The 18,822-nt window shown below is 35.6% G+C and overlaps 2 protein-coding genes across 5 annotated transcripts; one reads left to right on the plus strand and one right to left on the minus strand.

The window, feature by feature from the left end:
* Positions 1 to 459: 459 nt before the first annotated feature.
* LOC122300890 (dormancy-associated protein homolog 4-like) lies at positions 460 to 10,824 on the plus strand. 4 transcript variants are annotated; one of them, XR_006240089.1, is made up of 2 exons: positions 460 to 1,427; positions 10,422 to 10,824. XR_006240089.1 is itself a non-coding variant. In XM_043111845.1 (2 exons), the coding sequence occupies exons 1-2, from the start codon at positions 1,178 to 1,180 to the stop codon at positions 2,838 to 2,840; spliced, it is 426 nt and encodes a 141-aa protein (XP_042967779.1). In that variant the 5' UTR covers positions 844 to 1,177; the 3' UTR covers positions 2,841 to 3,192. The 4 variants fall into 4 exon arrangements, 3 of the variants coding, with proteins under 3 accessions (XP_042967779.1, XP_042967780.1, XP_042967781.1); XM_043111845.1 differs by lacking the exon at positions 10,422 to 10,824 and adding an exon at positions 2,665 to 3,192 and having other exon boundaries at positions 844 to 1,427; XM_043111846.1 differs by lacking the exon at positions 10,422 to 10,824 and adding an exon at positions 6,449 to 6,509 and having other exon boundaries at positions 859 to 1,427.
* Positions 10,825 to 11,094: 270 nt separating this feature from the next.
* LOC122300891 (acyl carrier protein-like) lies at positions 11,095 to 12,451 on the minus strand. Its single transcript, XM_043111848.1, has 4 exons — positions 12,007 to 12,451; positions 11,784 to 11,897; positions 11,478 to 11,597; positions 11,095 to 11,300 (listed from the first exon to the last, which is right to left on the minus strand). Exons 1-4 carry the CDS (start codon positions 12,049 to 12,051, stop codon positions 11,175 to 11,177), a joined length of 405 nt encoding a protein of 134 aa, XP_042967782.1. The 5' UTR covers positions 12,052 to 12,451; the 3' UTR covers positions 11,095 to 11,174.
* Between the last annotated feature and the right edge of the window lie 6,371 nt (positions 12,452 to 18,822).

The raw sequence follows: 18,822 nt of genomic DNA on the forward strand, positions 1-18,822 counted from the left end.
CATTATTAATCCATTATTTTTCTTTCCTTTTGCTGCCAATTTACCTATATATACTATAAGAAAAATAGATAATTGCGATCAATTTATAGTAACGAAAAGATTATTAGTAACTAAAAGTAGTTATTAATAGTCTTTTAGTTGCTATAAATTGATACCAATTACCTTTTTTTTCTTGTAGTGATATTTCCTTTCTTCTCCTTATAATCTCTTAAGACTTTGGCATTAACTACGTGCCTCAAAGTATAAAAATATCATATATAGCAGGCATTAGCCGCCTGTTGGATGAAAATCTAAACCCATCTGTCTTTGACTTAGGAGTGGATTAATATTAAGGACGATGGATGCACCATCCTAGTCACTTACGTGCCGGTGCCGATGATGTGGGTCTCACCTACACCACAAAACCTCAATATCCCAGTGTTGGTATATAATGGTGGATCAATATCAAGTACCATATTTTGCTTCAATCTTATCCACTTGACGTGTACGTGGTGGGGACCGGCGACGGCTTGGCTCTCTGGGAGTACAGATCGATGGAACTGGACCTAAGCGGCTAAGCCTAGCTAACCCGGAGTACTCATGACGGCGCTTCTTCTTCCTACCAACAATTGTGGCTTCTACAATTTGGTTCGGGCCCTCTCTTTTTTGATATGGTCCATTCTCGTCGTAAATATTCAAATACGATTATGTCTTTTTGAAATGTTTCCCACAAAAGTTTGAAAATGTAGATAGATGACAACAAAAAATGAGAAAAAACTCATTGCTCAACGTAATTTTACACTTTTCTGCATAGTTACGTACGTACAAATTAAATTAAGTACGTATAATAAACTAGTAACCTAATTTCCTAAAACCCCCATGCAGATAGATTTGGATGGCTCGAAACAAAGCCATGTTAGCCGGATCTAGCTACCCCCAACTCTCATAATTTAGCCATCAAACATCTGATCTCTGATCTCTCTAACAAGACTCCACTATAAAAGCCTTAGATTTAATTCCTCTTTCTTCACAGGAGGAAGATAAAACTCTTTCTCAGCACCCTTCCTGGTCGCATCTTCTCTCTTCGTTTCGTTCCCTCAATATCTCTCTTCGTATATATACTTAATTATTTTGTGTAGGCAAATCCAAAGCCATACACGTACGGCCTTTTTTTGGTTGTTACACAGAAGAAGTACTCATGGGTTTCCTTCACAAGCTTTGGGACGAAACACTTGCCGGTCCGGCACCCGACACCGGCCTTGGCAAACTGCGAAAGTATGATTCATTTTCAGCCAAACGATCGCCTTCTATGGTAGCCAATGAGGTGCCGATAACTCGGAGCATTACCATTCTCAGGACTAAGTCCACTTTTAGAAACCTTTTGGTTGATCCCGGTTCGGCCTCAGAGTCTCCAGCCGTGCCAGGTACCCCTGGGACACCACTCACACGTAAGTTCAATAACCACTCTTGTTTTCCCCCCCCTGCATGAAATATATCAAGTGTACCCGTAGAATATGGTGTTTTTTTTTTTTCTTTTACGGTTTAGTACTTGGTTTTTTTTCGAAAAGTAGAAGGAAGATCAAAAGCAAACAAAAGATTATCATTAGTTGGTGAAAAATAGTAGAAAAGAAATACGAACTAGTAGTATCTTGTCTATTGAAGGTGTTAAAATATGGATGCTTTAGGATTCACGCAAGCCCTTTTCTGATGATCTTATACTTGATTGATTTGTCAATATGTGGTAAGGCCGGTTTGTTAATGATCATGATAATTGCGAAGATCAGTACTGGATGAGGAAATGAATATATGAATGAGAATATTGTGTGCATTATATCATGCTTGGATTCACTTCACATGCATATATATTAATGACTATTAAAATGGTGAAAAAATTTCAAATATATTTCCCTTTCCCGAGTTTTCTCAGCATCCAGACAAGCCGGCCTTATTTTCATAATTTCCAAATCAGGTACTGTAGCTTGTTTATGATTTGGTTGAGTCCAGTTTGAACAAAACCGACCCTACCGGCCCCCCGAGGGGCCGACGTTTATATATGTTGTATTCGTACGTGGTTAATTTATCCGGCGTTTGTAACTTTGTGTGCATGCAGCGGGTGTTGGTATTTTTGGTACATATATGTGGTAAGAAGATGAAAAAATAGAGGAGAACTTCAACCAAAATACTTGTTGATTGATATTGATATTCTACCGATTACAGATGGAGAAGTACATTATATAAACAACATTGAAAATGACAGAGAATTAATAGTCATGCTGTCCCAAGATGCACGATAACAGAGTTTGACTACAATAACAATAGACTAAAAATAGACTTTATTGAAAAACTGCATCATAAACATATGTTAGTTTCAATACTCCTCCTTGATGCATTTTTCTGACACTCCAAGTTTGAGCCTTAACATCTGGAATTTGTCTCTTGGAAGTGCCTTTGTGAAAATATCAGCAACTTGTTCTTCGGACCTGCAAAACTCTAACTTCACATCTCCTTTTGCCTCTACTTCCCTCAAATAATGATACTTGATTGCAATATGTTTAGTTCTGCTATGAAAGATAGGATTCTTCGCCATAGCTATTGCTGATTTGTTATCACAATAAATCACAATTGGTAGTTGCTGTTTTGCACCCATATCTTCAAGAATCTTACTCAGCCAAATAGCTTTTGTAGCTCCAGCAGCAGCCACATACTCTGCTTCAGTTGTGGATTGTGCTACAGATCCTTGCTTCTTTGATCCCCATGAAAACACACCAGTTCCAAGATTAAAACAATACCCGGATGTGCTTCTCATATCATCCACAGGACTAGCCCAATCACTATCAGTAAAACCAGTCAAAGTTGAATGAGAACTTGGTTTATACCAAATGCCGAAATCCTTCGTGCCTTGAATGTATCTCAACACTCTTTTAGCAGCTCCAAAATGGATTTGACTAGGACATTGCATGAATCTTGAGAGGAGGCTGGTTGCATACATGATGTCAGGCCGAGTGGCAGCCAAGTAGAGTAAACTTCCGATTAAGCTCCTATATATTGCTGCATCAGCTTCTTTTGCACCATCTTCCTTCTTCAATTTCTCATTAGCAATCAAAGGAGTGGCTACTGATTTGCATTCAGCCATATTGAACTTGTTGAGCAAATCAAGAGCATATTTTCTTTGTGAAATGAAAATGCCTCCTTCTTGATATACTTCCATTCCAAGGAAATAGTGCATTAATCCCATGTTACTCATTTCAAATGTTTTCATCATCTCTTGTTTGAATGATTCAATCATAACTGAATTATTTTCCGTTACAATTAAATCATCAACATAAAGTGAGACAATGAGTAAACTTTCACATTTGAGACATAAAGTGTAGGTTCACTAACACTTCTCTTGAAGCCATGATTGTAACAGCCCGCTAGAAATTTAATTATGAAATTTCTATTAACTTTAGGAATCTCGTGAAGACCCCATAAGTTTTCACGAATCCATTAATTGTATAGATTTTTGTCTAACTACATAGTTAGTGTTATTATTTACTATAGTATCAGAAGTGTGTTTTTGATTATTGGAGATAGTTAGAAGTGTCAAAATGTATTATGGTTTGTGCCATTAGACTCGGAGGGTTATTTAAGGTCTTATGGCGCAATAACATTTTTTCATATTTTTGGACAAAACGTCTGTTCAAAACTGTAGATATTATTGGATAAAAATATCTTAAGCTAATTTTGTGGATATTATTAGATAAAAATATTTTAAACAAATTTCTTGGATATTATTGGGTAAAAATATCTTGAATTGATTTTTGTAGATATTATTAGGTAAGAGAGTCCTACACTTAACTCTCACTTCAGCCTCATCTCTTCCATATCTCATCCATAAGTATCTCCAGCTACCTCTCCTCACGAAATTATTTTCATTTATACTTTCTATTAAAAGAATATCAAACACACTCTCTCGGACAGCTTTTAGGAGTTCTTTTGCATGCCCATTTCGAAGCTTTTGTAAGTATTTTATCATAAAGTCTCCTTCATATAAGTTGTTCCTTTTTGAGTTTAGTTTACATGGATCTCTTATTTGTCCCATTTGAAGATCATTTGGTCAGTCAAATATTATATAAACTATAGAAAGATCATTCTGGGAGATAAACTGGAGAATATGTTATAGTCTGGAGTTTTTGATCAAGCTAATAGATAGATATTAGTCCAAAATTTTTATGGAGTATTGTTAACATATATATATGACTATTGGTTGAGGATTTTTGCATGATTAAAGGTTTTGATGAAAGATTTTCTTAGATTTAGAAACTTAGAAACTGGAAGAAGAAAAACAGTTTCTATTTTGAGAAAGTTTAACTCTTTGGTGGTCTAAACCTATTCTAATGACTTTGATAATTTTATTGGAGGATCCTAAGCATCTTATATACATGTTATATTATTATTTTGAAGATATTTGATATTAGTTTCAAAGATATGAAATTTTATGCAAAGAGATATTCAGATAAGCCAAAGTGTGGATGTTCTTGGCTAAATTTATGTTTTGGTTAATTTCTAACCATGTGATCTTGAATTAGAAGCTTATATATATTTTAGGACATCTTTTTAAACCATGTGATAGTTTGGTTTGAAAATCATATATTTATAAGTCATAGATTAAGAGATTTATCAAAACTAGTTGAGGAAAAAGTTTCTGTTTTTGGACTAAGTGTAAAACCAAAAACTCCAAATGTTATTTTGTGATTTTGGTGACTTTAGTTTGATAATTTAAAGCATGGTTGATGTTAGGATAATATTATGAATATGTTAGAAGTAAGATTTGATTTTTGAAATTCTTTGAGATGTTTTGATTTAAGGTCAAAACTTGTGATTCAAGTGCTTGGATCTTTTTACAAAAAAAAAAGTTTGGTGTTGATTATTAGCTTTTTCTAAATGGATATTTTAAGTATAGTTTTGAACTTAGGATTGGAAGATGTTTGTTGCAAAATTTTGGTTTAAGCATGAGTTTTGAAATTGGAATGAATTGCAACAAAAATCAAGGGAAATTGCCTATGGATGTTTCGGCCATAGTGTGTTTTCTATAGTTGTGTTTTGTTTTAAATTTTTCTGAATTGATATTTAAGTTTAAGACAAAATTTACATGAGGAATATAAATTTTGAAAACTTTTGGAGTTAGTATGCAAAATCTTTAAGTTATGGGTAAAACGGTCATTTTCCCACATGTAGAGAGTAAAATAAAAATTTTACTCTTTAAGTTTGTATTTTCCATATTTCAAATTATTAGTGATTTAGTTTTAACTTTTAGAATCACTAATTACAGTTCCTCGTGATCGTACTTGAAATTTTATAAGAAATGCGGAGATCGAAGTAAGTTAGCTTTTAACTTACTAGCAGCCTACTGTGTATGTGTGCTAAGTAAAGGAACTACAGTGTATGTATGTGTGTTATCATATATGTCATGCCATGCCAAGTTATCACGTAATTGTCTATTATACAGAATTTATTCTGTCATCAATTTTTATCTGTTACATAATATATTCTGTCATGTATTACTGTACCTTATAAGTACGTCATGCTAAGTATACCATCTATTACATGTATGTCAAGTCATGTAATATTTACTGTTGCAAGTATGTCATGTTAAATAGTTGTCTATTATATGTTATGCCATGTTACGAAATATTTCTATCTCAAGTTGGTCATGTATTTCAAGTTATGTTCAAGTCACGTTATGTTACGTCAGGGCTTCAGTCATTTCGTATTCCAGTCACGTTTCATCTTGATTACTTATGTATGGGGTCACAACAATTGTGACGCATACACTACGTGAGACACATCAATTGTGACACGTAGAACACATGGGGCCATAACAACTGTGGAGTATGTATTTAAGTAGTTAAATAATAAGTTTCCGTAGAATACATGGGGCCACAACAACTGTGGAGTATGTATTTACACGTAGAATGCATGGGGCCACAACAACTGTGGATTATATATTTTTCATGTTAAGTCAAGTTTGTGTAGAATACATGGGGCCACAACAACTGTGGAGTATGTATTTACACGTAGAATACATGGGGCCACAACAACTGTGGAGTATGTATTTTTCACGTTAAGTCAAGTTTGTGTAGAATACATGGAGCCACAACAACTGTGGAGTATGTATTTACACGTAGAATACATGAGACCACAACAACTGTGGAGTATGTATTTTTCATGTTAAGTCAAGTTTCAGATCAAGTTCATGTCAAGTCAAGTTCAGTTTATGTTTCAATTTAAGTTATGTCAATTATGCTATGTTGTACGCCAAGTTATGTTTTAATTACTTATGAATTTGATTATATATTTATGCTTTTACTGTCATCCATGCATCATTAACTTGTGTGGAAATTTTTTGTTAACTTACTGAGATTTGTAATCAAATCTCACTTTGGTAGTCCCAACTACCATTCCCCCCGAATGGTAGATCTTATTACAGGACCTGAAGGAGAATCAGGAGCTGATCAACTAGACACAGTTGACTAAGCGACGGTGCGACGTCAATGTTAATATAGTAGTTAATGTAAATTACTACTTATACAATGGAGTTGCATCTCTAGTACTTTTTGGATCATAACCATTTTGGACTAGTGTTGTGATCGGTTCAATGGGTCTTTATGTATGAAGTATGTTTCAAGCATTTGGGATATTTTCAATTTGGTGCATAGTATTGCTAAAGAAAAAAATTATCCGCTGCGAATATTGCATAATGTTAGATGCATGTTAGGAACATTGCATCTTATATGTCATGAACGGGGGCAGGTAACCTTGTGTTGCATGTCTCGATACTTCAAATGTCCGTCCGATCCCAAACGGGAATTTGGGGGCGTCACAATGATCACAAAAATAGCCATATATTTTGTTGTACCAAGCTCGGGGTGCTTGCTTAAGCCCATAAAGAGCCTTTTTTAACTTAAATACTTTCCCTTCTTCCATCATAAAGCCTTCAGGTTGCTGAACATACACTTCCTCCTTGAGTTCTCCATTGAGAAAAGCTGATTTTACATCAAGTTGTGAGATCTTCCAACTTCTTTGAGCTGCAAGTGCAACTACTGTTCTGATGGTGTCCAACCTAGCTACGGGTGCATAGGTTTCATTAAAATCTATCCCAGCCTGTTGTGAATAGCCCTTTGCAACCAATCTTACTTTACACTTATTTAAAGAACCATCTGGGTTGAATTTTGTTTTGTATACCCACTTAACTCCGATAACATCCTTGCTGCCAGGATATGCAACCAGCTCCCATGTATTGTTTTTCTCAATCATTTTAATCTCCTCCTTCATTGCATCCACCCAAACTTGTTCTTTAGAGGCTGCTGCATAATTTTCAGGCTCTATGGAAGTGAAGTTGCAAGATTCATAGATCTCATTCAATGCCCTGAATCTTCTTGGAGGAGTCTCGGGTGATAAAAGTGCTGAACTTCTAGAGTTGCCATCACGTCCTGAAACTGAGAATGGTGATGAAGGTTGATCATTTGGAGCTGATGTTTCTAGCCTCTCTTCAACTTGCTCAATAACTGGAACATGAAGAGTCAGACTTGGTTCATGCTCTTCTTCCCATTTCCAGGTTGAATGCTCATCAAACTGAACATCTCTACTTGTGACCAGCTGCTGAGTTTTGAGATTGAAGATCCGGTATCCCTTGAATTGAGAGCTATACCCAAGAAAAATCCCTTTCTCTGACTTTTCTTCTAGTTTGTGCCTCTTTTGTTAAGGAACATGAATGTAACAAAAACATCCAAATACTTTGAAGTGATTAACAATTGGCTTGTGTCCACTCCATGTTTCGATTGGAGTCATATCTTTCACTGCCTTTGTAGGGCATTTATTTAGCACATATACTGCTGTATTAACAGCCTTTGCCCAGAATTTTTTTGGAATGCCCTTCGCCATTAGCATGGACCTAGCCATCTCCATAACAGTCCTATTCTTCCTTTCCGAGACTCCATTTTGTTGTGGAGTGTAGGCTACTGTCAATTGGTGTTCCAACCCTTCTTCTTGGCAAAATTCAACAAACTTACTTGAGTTGAATTCACCCCTTCTATCACTTCTCAAGATCTTCATCTTCCGACCACTTTGATTTTCAACCAGCATTTTGAAGTTTTTGAAAACACTAAAAGCCTCTGATTTTTCTTTGAGAAAGTAGACCCAAGTCATTCTTGAAAAATCATCAATAAAGAGCATAAAGTACCTGTTTTGGCTTTGAGAAAGTGTCCTCATGGGACCACACAGATCAGTATGCACTAGCTCAAGTACTGATTTTGCTCTCCAAGCTTCTCCTGATGGAAATGTCTGCCTGTGTTGCTTTCCCATCATACACCCTTCACAAGTAGGCATGTTTTGGTCCAACAAGGGCATATCTCTTATCATGTTCTTCTGATTTAACATCCTTAAGGCATTTAGGTTGTAATGACCAAACCTTTGATGCCAAAGAGTTGTTTCATCAGATTTGGCCATCATTGCTCTTGGGTACTGCCAAGTAATGAGAAAATTTCTTCCATTTCCCATTTTAACTTCTGCCACCACTTGGTTGTTTTTCTTCAAATCAAGAATAACACATAGCTCTCCCTCAAAGTGAAGTGAGTAGCCATTTTGCATCATTGGCCCAACACTTAGCAAACTTTGATCAAGGCTAGGAACATCAAGAACATCTTTTATGAATCTAGTCCCTCTCTTGGTTTCCATGGCAATCGTACCTTTGCCACTTGCATCCACCAAATCTCCATTTCCAAGCTTCACTTTAACACATACAAATTTATCGATTTGAGAAAATAAACTCTCATCTGGTGTCATATGGTTGCTGCACCCGCTGTCTAGAAACCACTCTCTTCTTTGCTCGGCTGCAACATGACAAGCATAGAACAACTGCTCTTCCTTGTCCTCGGTAAAATTTGCTTGCTGATTTTTGTTCTTGAACCGGCAATCTTTCTCCTCATGCCCAAACTTCTTGCAATTTGAGCATTGTGGCTTGCCCCGGTGGTAACAATCTTTCTCCAAATGATTAGTCTTCTTGCAAACACCACAAGGTGAAAATTCTCCCTTCTTCTTTTGAGAATTTTCTCCTCCTTTTACCACGCCCTTGAACTTTTTCTTGAAGTCCTTTTGCTTTTGATTCTTTAGGCTAACTTTGGATTGAAATGCATTTTTCCAAAGACACCTCATTCCTTCTGTCAATCCTTTGTTCATGAGCATAAAGTGATCCCATTAACTTAGTGACAAAAAGTGAAGAGAGATCTTTAGCTTCTTCAATGGCAGCCACCACATGGTCATATTTTTCAGTCAAGCTTATGAGGATTTTTTGAACAATCCTTTCATCTGAAATATTTTCATCATAAGCCCTCATTTGATTAACTACTTCAATGACTCTAGAGCAATACTCCTTGATATTCTCAGATTCTTTCATTTTGAGATTTTCAAGTTCCCTTCTTAGCCCTTGAACTTTGATAGTTTTAATTTTGGTATTACCTTGGAATTCTTGCTGCAGGATCTCCCAAGCTTGCTGGGAAGTAGGAGCCCTCATCAACCTTGGAAAGATGGACTCACTCACAGCCTGCTGCAGAATAAACAAGACTTTTGCATCCCTTTACTTATCAGACTTGACTCGGGTAGGATCAGAAGCTCCTTCAAACGTGCCTTCAATAGTTGAAGAGACTCCATTTTCAACAACATCCCACATATCAAGAGATAGGAAAAGGGTTTTCATTTTTATGCCCCAATAGTCATAGTTTTCACCAGAAAAAATGGGAAGAGTTGCAGATGAACCAGGCACATCCATCATATCCCAAAGGATCGTAACCTTGGGCTGATACCAATTGTTGGTATTTTTGGTACAGAGATGTAGTAAAAAGATGAAAAAATAGAGGAGAACTTCAACCAAAATACTTGTTGATTGATATTGATGTTCTACCGATTACAGATGGAGAAGTACATTATATAAACAGCATTGAAAATGACACAGAATTAATAGTTATGCTGTCCCAAGATGCACGATAACAGAGTTTGACTACAATAACAATAGATTAAAAATAGACTTTATTAAAAAACTGCATCATAAACAGACGTTAGTTTCAATAGCGGGGACACCAGGCGGAGATAACAAGATATTTACGAGGACAAAATCGTCGGGCGGGGCATTCGAACAGGCCGCTGAGCCAAGAAGTCCGAACGCTTACCATTGGTTCTCTCTCTTTTATATTTAACTGGAAAATGATAAATTAATTAATCTAACTCCAATTCCACATACAAGTGCTAGATCTAACCGAACTTGATATTAAAAAAACTACATCTTTTCATTTGTTTTTATTTTCTAGGTAGCCAGAAATGATCAAACTTATTTTGTTCGATCGATGCAAATATATTTGTAATGGGGTCGATCCTCCTGATGTTTTATTCCTATATTACCTTCTTTACAGGATCGTGATCAGTGCTTTGGATCGTTGAGAGAGCAAGTGAAGATCTTGTTTCAAATATCAGTAGTAATAAGTTGTAATTTGTACATATTGGTTAGCTCTTAAGCATCTGCATGTAAATATAACCACTCAGTCCATACTTGTACGTACTCGTGAAAATAATATAATGGTTCCGGTAACGAATGGTCGTCGTATGAGGAACCAATGCTTTGATTACCAAGGAAGACGCAGCTGGATAGCTGGCTTTCGAAGTTGCCTGAATCTGATTTTTCTGGGTATCTCGGGTGATAGAAATTTGGAGTGTTAATATTCTTTGTTTGTTTTCTTTCTTTCATTTTTGGTCTTCCTGAACATGTACTGTCTCTGTGTGTGTATATATATATGGACTATGATTTTCCAGGCTCCATTTGATTATTTTCATTGAGAGGATTCAGAATACAAGTCTGTACTAATACTATATATCGCTGATCTTTTCTATATATGTTTGTTTTGCATCTATATATGCTGTGTCAGATGGAAAAGTTCTTAGAAATTCTGATAGCTTGTCGAGGAACTGCTCTCCATGGGGATTCCAGCAGAAATTGTTATTATTATTATCAGTTAAATGCATGTGACTTTTTGTCACAGAATTAGGAAAGTTTTAGAAAACCTGATAAACGTAGGGTGAGAAATCATGAAAAACGAAAACGAAGAATTTCCTTAATTCATCATATCGATCGACTCTTGATCAGAATTAATATTTGAAGGAAGTTTAGACTAAGCTGCGGCCGCCTTCACTTTCTCAATCAGATCAGCTGCATCTTGGACTGTTGAGATATTCTCCGCACCCCCTTCTCCGATCGACACGTCAAATTTCTCTTCCAAAGCCATCATGATTTCGACCTGATTAAAATTCATTAGTGTACCTAATTAATCTTGCAAGGTTAATACTCGAACAAGTAAAAATAATTGAGTATGTAACATCTAAACATATACACTTATTAAAAGTTGAGTGATCGAATAGTTTGGGTCACAATTGCAATGAGAAAATGAATTAGAAACTGAGCAGGACATGCATACAGTGTCAAGTGAATCAGCGCCCAAATCGGCAAACTTGGTTTGGGGAGTAACAGTAGATTCATCAATTGAGAGTTGCTTTACAATGATGTCTTGGACAGTTTGCACCGTTTTCGGTTGAGCCTGCATGCATGCGTAGGTACATGGTAAATTTGTTCAGCATTGAGAAGTACATACTTTTTCTCTGGTACTCCGGATGCATGCCAGGTGAATGAGATATTTATTGGAATAAAAGTGAGCATATATATGGTATAGTGGTATATATAGATCATATGCATGCATATGGTGCAGTGAAAATCAAATTTTTACAATGGAGCATGAGATTGTAGTCTTGGGGCAAATAGGAAGACGAGATGATTTTCTAGCTGCCTCTGTGATTTTTATTTTTGGCACCAGTCTCAGTCCTCCAATCATGGGGACTCCCTGCAAATGACAAAAAGCAAATTTTGTGAATCTCTCTCTCTCTCTCTTGCCATTGAAAGAGAAAATAGAAAGATCAGGAAGGAAAAAAAAAAAAAGGTTTGGCCCTTACAATGGTGCGTGGGGTACTGTTGCATTGGTAATTGATGCTTCTCATATTGAGAGTGTAATGTAAGGGTGGCCAAAGGAGATGAGGAAGCAAGAAATGTAGCCATAAGATACTAACTGAGAAGTACTACAAGGAGAGAGATATAAAGTGGCTTCCTCGAATTAAGTACTTGATCTTGATATACAAATGCAGAGAATGAATGGTAACTTCAGGTTGCCTCATATATAAGAGATCGAACACACAGAGTGGCTGGAAATAAGGAGTAGTGCTATAACCAGGAGATCAAGTTTTCCCAATGAGCAATGAGTAGTACTTGGGCGGATTATACCATGTAATTCTGTCTCTTGTCCTTGTAAAGCTAGCTCAAATAAAGCAGAACTGGCCAAACTCTAGAGCTAGCTAGTTGTTAATATCGCTTTAGTGAAAAACTGATCAAAGACTAGGGCAGGCTTATTTTTTCCATGGCTAAGTATGGTCCAGATGCTAATTATACACTTCCTTACATTGAGATAAAGCCATATCTTTTGGCCTGTCCAGCAGCTTCTCAAGTTACATAAAAGAGTATTTAGATGTCACTGTGTCTGCTAGGTGGTTGAAGTAACCACCAAGGAAAGGATCATTTCAAATGTTATTTTCAAGAGATCTGCATAACCTCGCATTAAATCTCATTTTAATTTAAGTTATCCGAGACCATATTTGCAGAACAATAAATTCGAAAATCGAAATGGCTAAATTTACACTTTATCCTGTTTCCCTGAAAAAATATAGGTAGGAGACACTTTGTTTGGTCGTAACAGGAAGCCCAACCAAACAGGCAACAGCCCTGTCCATTTCGAGAAAAACATAGTCGATCGATTCACGAACGTTATTGCTTGCTGGGGTGTCGTGAATCGTACCTCAAGAGAATATATACCTTCATATCATGGAACAGGTAGCCACTACCCACAAAGCTAAAAACACAACGTGGGCGAATCGTATACGCCATCCGCACATCTCTATCGATCTATAGCCACCGATTTCAGAAACGGTGGCTTCCTCTTAAAGTTGAAATCCAAGCTAGCTAGCTAGGTTGATTGCTGAGAGGGAAAAGAAAGTCCACCCATAATGCTATTAGGACCCCAAAATGCACATGATTTTTCATCCATCTCGATGGTGGGAGCCACACAACAAGAACCGTCAGGCGAAGATTATGCCATGGTACGATCTTTGCCCCCACACCCATGTGTGTTCTCATGGCTCACACAAAAGAGATTTTTTCACACTTTTTTGGGTTAACCTTAAATTCGTCTAAAATCTCTGATTTTCTCATATTTTGTCCTCAGTAATAAACCCAATCAAGCGGATTCTCTTCATCACTCTTCTACTAAATTATGTGTCAAGTCGGCATACTCTGCCTTCGTTATTCAAAACAACAGCACCATCCAATCGCATCATACCTCAATTTGGAAAAAAACTGTGGTAGTTGAAGATTCAAGACAGGCTTAAGCTCTTCATGTGAAAAGTTTTCAACAATATCCTTCCAACTTGATCCTTATTGAAAAGCTGTATTTCCCTTAACGAGAAACAAGCCATCTGCCAATCTGTAAAGCTGTAGAAGAAACTGCCCCCCACCTTTTCTTAGACTGCTCACACTCTAGAATCATTTGGAGACATCCTCATGACCTCTTAATATCTCCTTCATTGGAAGGCAGGACATAAACAATTAGGTTTTGTGTATTCTAGATCTTAAGGAAAAACTCCAAATTTTAGAAACAGATACTCACAAATTTCAACTCTTTGCTATAATTGCCATGGATAATATGTGGTTTTATAGAAATCAAGTTATCCATGATTCTCATAATCCATCAATAGATCAGGTTGTTAAAAGAGTCAGCCAGTCATATAAGGATCACTGCAATGCTTGGGAATGGAAAGAACTGAATAACAAAACCAGATGGTCCCTAGCTTCCTCCTCCAGGAAAATATTCAATAGCATTTGATGTTGCAGTCAGATTGAATGGTAGTAGTACCTCTGCTTCTATATGCAGAACACAGTGGAGAAGTTGTATTCGTCATAGTTGAGCACTTAGGGAGCTATAATCCAAATCAAGGAGAAGCTATGGCAGCATTCATAGGAGTACAAGAAGCTCAGTCCAAGAACCTAAAGAATATCATAATAAAGTGTGACTCTCAGAGAATCATATCAGTTTTAAAAGAAACTCAATGAAATCAAGAATGAATTGCAGAAAGTATTATAAAAGATGCAAGAATAATGCTTAAGAACTTTGAAAGTTGGGAGGCAATAAAAATACATTGTTTTCATAATCGATACACGCATGCAATTGTACAATGGGCAGTATAAAAAAATGTATATAAAAGCATACTCTTAATCAAAATTCTATTATGTTTATTGAAATTTCACAACGACAAGATCCACCCAATGTAGTTAGTGATTGTTAAGTAGACTAGTTGTTAATGTGTATTATCTGTATTAATACGTTGCTTATCAATGAACTTTATCTTCTCGCAGGAAAAAAAACAAAACCCAATCAAGCGCTAATAATTGAATCATAATCACCTATTTGAACAGGGGGTGTGGAGGGGGATGTAATATGCGTCTTTTGAGGGGCAAATTGAGCTAGTCTTGTGGCGCGTCCCCCACGTGCTTTCGTGATGTAATGGGAAACATGATGGCTTATTCAGTTTTGACATGTGCTCGATGGAGATTGGTGGAGGAAAGTATGTCAACAACCATGCTAATCATACCGGCCACTCAAGATTTCAAATATGAGGCTCATTCAGTCATTTCCATCCATCCACACTGATAAATGCTAGCCCTTGAGGAAGACGAATGTCGCTGACACGTTGCCGAATTTTGGATGTTGTTGTTGCACAAGTGGCTCTCATTCCAACCCACCAACAAGGGAATGGCAATCTCTCTGCTCCTAAAGAGGTTTTTTTTGTTTTTTCCACACCGAAGGAAAAATTAGTTAATTCGAGATAATATTAGTGACCGAATAAAGAGAATTCCTTAAAACCGGTCGGGCTAATATTAATCAAAGAACAGCCTGCTAGTAGTTAAGTGACACCTATTACTTCCACCACAGTTATCTTGAACCTGCACCACATCAGAAACAAGTTTGCCCCTTCACAATAACGTCAGCCCTCCTCACGATCTCAGCCCTTTTCAGAACAACGACGGCCCCCCTTGCGAGTTCAGCCCCTAATTGAAGCTCAACCCCCTCGCGTCGGCATCATGTCTCAGCCCCCTTGCACCCCCCTCGAAGCTCAACCCCCTTCGCATCGGCGATAAAGCTCAGCCCCTCAGACGTAACCCTCAGACTAAATAAATAGCCTTTACAGGTGAAGAAACTGTATCAAGTACCAAGTTTTTTTTACGACATTCATGATTGAACATATTTGAGACACATGTTTTCATCTTTAAGTTCCAGCTCCTCATTCTTGTTCAAATTATATCTACTTTTTTTTTTTTTTCTCGTTCTACAGTTATGTATATATTGCATAATTCTTTATTTTTCTTTTGCAACCATTGGGGTTTATGCAAATTTGGTGGCTATTTATGTGAGGTTTTCCATTTTCATTAAACTTATGCTTGTTGAGAGTTCACCAGTAACCCAACCACCATTTTTTTAATATATAGATAATTGTAAATTTTATTAATAAATTTGTATTTTGTGCTATTGTTGCTGTTTTCTTCATGCAGTCTGGCTGCCTTTGAATCCCAAATATGTCTGCAACACTTTTTAGTTTCTATAAAGGAGACAAAGCTATGCCTTTTCATTTTGTAGGTTATGTTTTGAATTTCCTGGATTTCTATTTTTGCTTAGAATGTAAACTGCTTGGAATGTAAATATGTTGGTGTCGGACTGAGATTGGGGCGGTGCAAAGAGAGGCAGCGAGGAAGAGAGGAGCAGTGCAAAGAGAAGGAAGAGAGGGGCAGCAAGGAAGAGGAAGACGGAAAAGATGAAGGCTCCGTCGGCGTCGGGCTGAGATTGGGGTGTTGCAAACAGATAGAAGAGACTGAAGAGAGGGGCATACTCGAAGAGGAAGATGGAAGAGAAGGCTGCAAAATCTGAGTATATTTCCTCTTGATTCTCTGTGGTGGAGCCTATTCTAATTGCAGTACATTTCCTTACGTGGCAATAGTTGAATAGAAGGCTGCTTTTGTGCGATTTACAGCCCGACCGCTTAGAAGCGGTTCTGCCGAATAAAATACACTGAAGCAGCTCATGATGTTAAAAAACATAAAATAAAATTAAGAAGAACGGATTCTAAAATTGTTTTTTTTTTCTTTTTTTATAAAAAGGATGAGGTTTTAAATTCAGATTTTCTATTTAGAAAAATAGATCCTTTAGATTTCAAAATTGTTTCTCTATTCATGAATCAGTGTGTAAAATATAATTACATTACTTATTGCAAACCTATATTAATTACAAAAAAACTAAAAAAAAAAGTATTTTGTTCACACTAACTTATGTGAAATGTTTATGTTGATGAATGTTGACTTAATAAATTAACACTAAAAATAACTCCATTTTGATGGTGTTTAATGTTAATTTAGTCATATTGCCAACCTTATTATAATAAAGGGTAACTCCCAGAGAACCATACTACATGTTCACTAAGTATGGATTTGGATGCCTACCTATACTTGGACGTGGATCCAGTGTAAAATGCAGTCTGTTTGGATTAATATGGATTGGTACTCGAAAAAATTCAAATTTTTAAAATTTGAAAATCTGAGTATTTGGGTAGACTTTTTTTTTTTTTTAAATTTATTTTTTAAAAAATCCGAATACCTAGATTGTATCTAAAAACTTGAGTATCCAGATTTTTCGTTACTCATTTAATATATTCATACATATCTTGAATATAGGTAGGCAGATGATCTGATTATTGGTCCAAGTAAAATATGGTTCGATAATTGCCTCCAAAACTTGGCGTGTCTCGAATTAGGGAAAAAAAACTAGTCTAGATGAAAAGTGTTATGTAAAACTCATAACTACTTTCCTTTCGTGGTTTTTGACTTGCCTTATCTAAAACGTACATGAAAGGGTTTGTGTGAATAGTCCCATAATGAAACGAGTTAGTAATATGAAAGAGAAGTACGAATGAAGACTACCAACAAGTTGATGCAAGCTGCCGAGGAAAAGAAAAAGGACATAATGGCGAAAACCATACTCCCTCAATTAATTTGTAGTTTGGTACATTTTCTTTTTAATGTAATGAAAATGGTAACTTGGTCGGTGCCCTTTGCCATCAAAATAAATCACAAATTCAAGCCGGTGAAGGTGCCGACTCGAGCGCTGGTCACAAGTGTCACACTACGAGTGGTCTTCGACACATAATAATTGATTGTGGACTTTCTAGAAGGGCACTATGGTAAATCAATACCCAATATATATTCTTTTTCATTTTTTTATGTATATATAGGTATATTTTCTCTTGCGAGAGAATAATTCTTTCGCTATCACTTTCGAACTTTTTGTAAAGAAAAGAACCGTTAAAATTTAATAACTATTCCCGCTTAAGAGTATCATCTGCAGCGAATGTCCAGAGTTGACCGTAGCTCAAATTACTAAAATGCCTTGCTTCTTAGTAGCCCTCCATTCCATGAAATAGCATGTTATCATAAGTTGGCAAAAACAGAAAAAACACTAATGATGAACATGTTTCTTTCTTCTTGATATCATTCACTTTTCATCAAAATATCAATCTAAAATAATTCTCTCTGCCTTGACATGGAAGTGTTTTTTTTTTTCTTTTTTCTTTTTTATAAGTTATAGAAATCTCAATTTTATATAAAAGATAGTTCACTTCAATTTAATTTGAAATTAACTCCATTCTAAAGTGTGAGTTTTAGATTATAGACATTACGACTATTTTACATCTGGACATCGTATAGTTATTTATTACTGTAGCTATTTATTGATGTGCAAGCATCTGACCAATTTTGTTGAAACTCCTTGTTTAAATATAAGAATCGTTTTATTTTATCTCATTTTATCATTATAATTTTTTTAAATTTTTATATAAAATATAAAAAATAATTTAACTTTTTCAAATCTCAAAACAATAATAATATTAAAAAATAATATTTTAACAATATTTTATTTAACTTTTATCTTAACATTTCATCTCAACTTACTATCCAAATTACAAGAGATATAAATTAAAATCGATATAGATAACTATATTAAATGTTTTTATAGATAATATAGTATTAGGCCCTGATTGGTTACATAATATCTAAAATTTCATCTCAACTCATTTTTATAATTTTTTAAAATCTCTATACAAAATATAATAAATAATTTAACTTTTCAAATTTTAATACAAAATTAATATTAAAAAATTATGTTATAATAATATTTTATTAATTATTATTTAAAACATCTTATCTCATCTAATTTATGTAACCAAACGAACTCTTATTGTTAACTAACGTAATTTTACATGATTCGTTAAATCTATTTTACGATAAATATAATTTTACATATATTAATATTGTAACAAATTAAATTAATTTATGAATTTAATTTTATATAATTATTTTGTGATTAAAACACTTGTATGATCAAATTAGCTTACAAACTAACTAACGTAAAATTTATGTCGATTGTCGACTATTCGTTTTTTTAACAAAATTTGAGACTTCTCAAGCACGTAGGCCAAAATGTGAACAGAATGGTAATATCAGGTCAGACGAGTTTGTGTAAATTCGTCACCAAAACTCTTCTCTGAAGCCCATTTTGGTAATTTAAGTCAACAGTCATTATCTTTCAATTGTAGTTAGGGTGATTAGGATTTGGAAATGAC

This window comes from Carya illinoinensis, chromosome 2, assembly GCF_018687715.1.
Source record: "Carya illinoinensis cultivar Pawnee chromosome 2, C.illinoinensisPawnee_v1, whole genome shotgun sequence".
Taxonomy (NCBI): domain Eukaryota; kingdom Viridiplantae; phylum Streptophyta; class Magnoliopsida; order Fagales; family Juglandaceae; genus Carya; species Carya illinoinensis.

Excerpts from the sequence above, each read along its gene's own strand:
- LOC122300890 (XM_043111845.1), top strand. The coding sequence starts at position 1,178 with ATGGGTTTCCTTCACAAGCTTTGGGACGAAACACTTGCCGGTCCGGCA. Across the intron at positions 1,428-2,664 it reads CCCTGGGACACCACTCACAC|CTCCAGCAGCAGCCACATAC; the intron begins GTAAGTTCAATA and ends TAGCTTTTGTAG.
- LOC122300891 (XM_043111848.1), bottom strand. The coding sequence starts at position 12,051 with ATGAGAAGCATCAATTACCAATGCAACAGTACCCCACGCACCATT. Across the intron at positions 11,898-12,006 it reads ACAGTACCCCACGCACCATT|GGAGTCCCCATGATTGGAGG; the intron begins GTAAGGGCCAAA and ends TGTCATTTGCAG. Across the intron at positions 11,301-11,477 it reads GCGCTGATTCACTTGACACT|GTCGAAATCATGATGGCTTT; the intron begins GTATGCATGTCC and ends AATTTTAATCAG.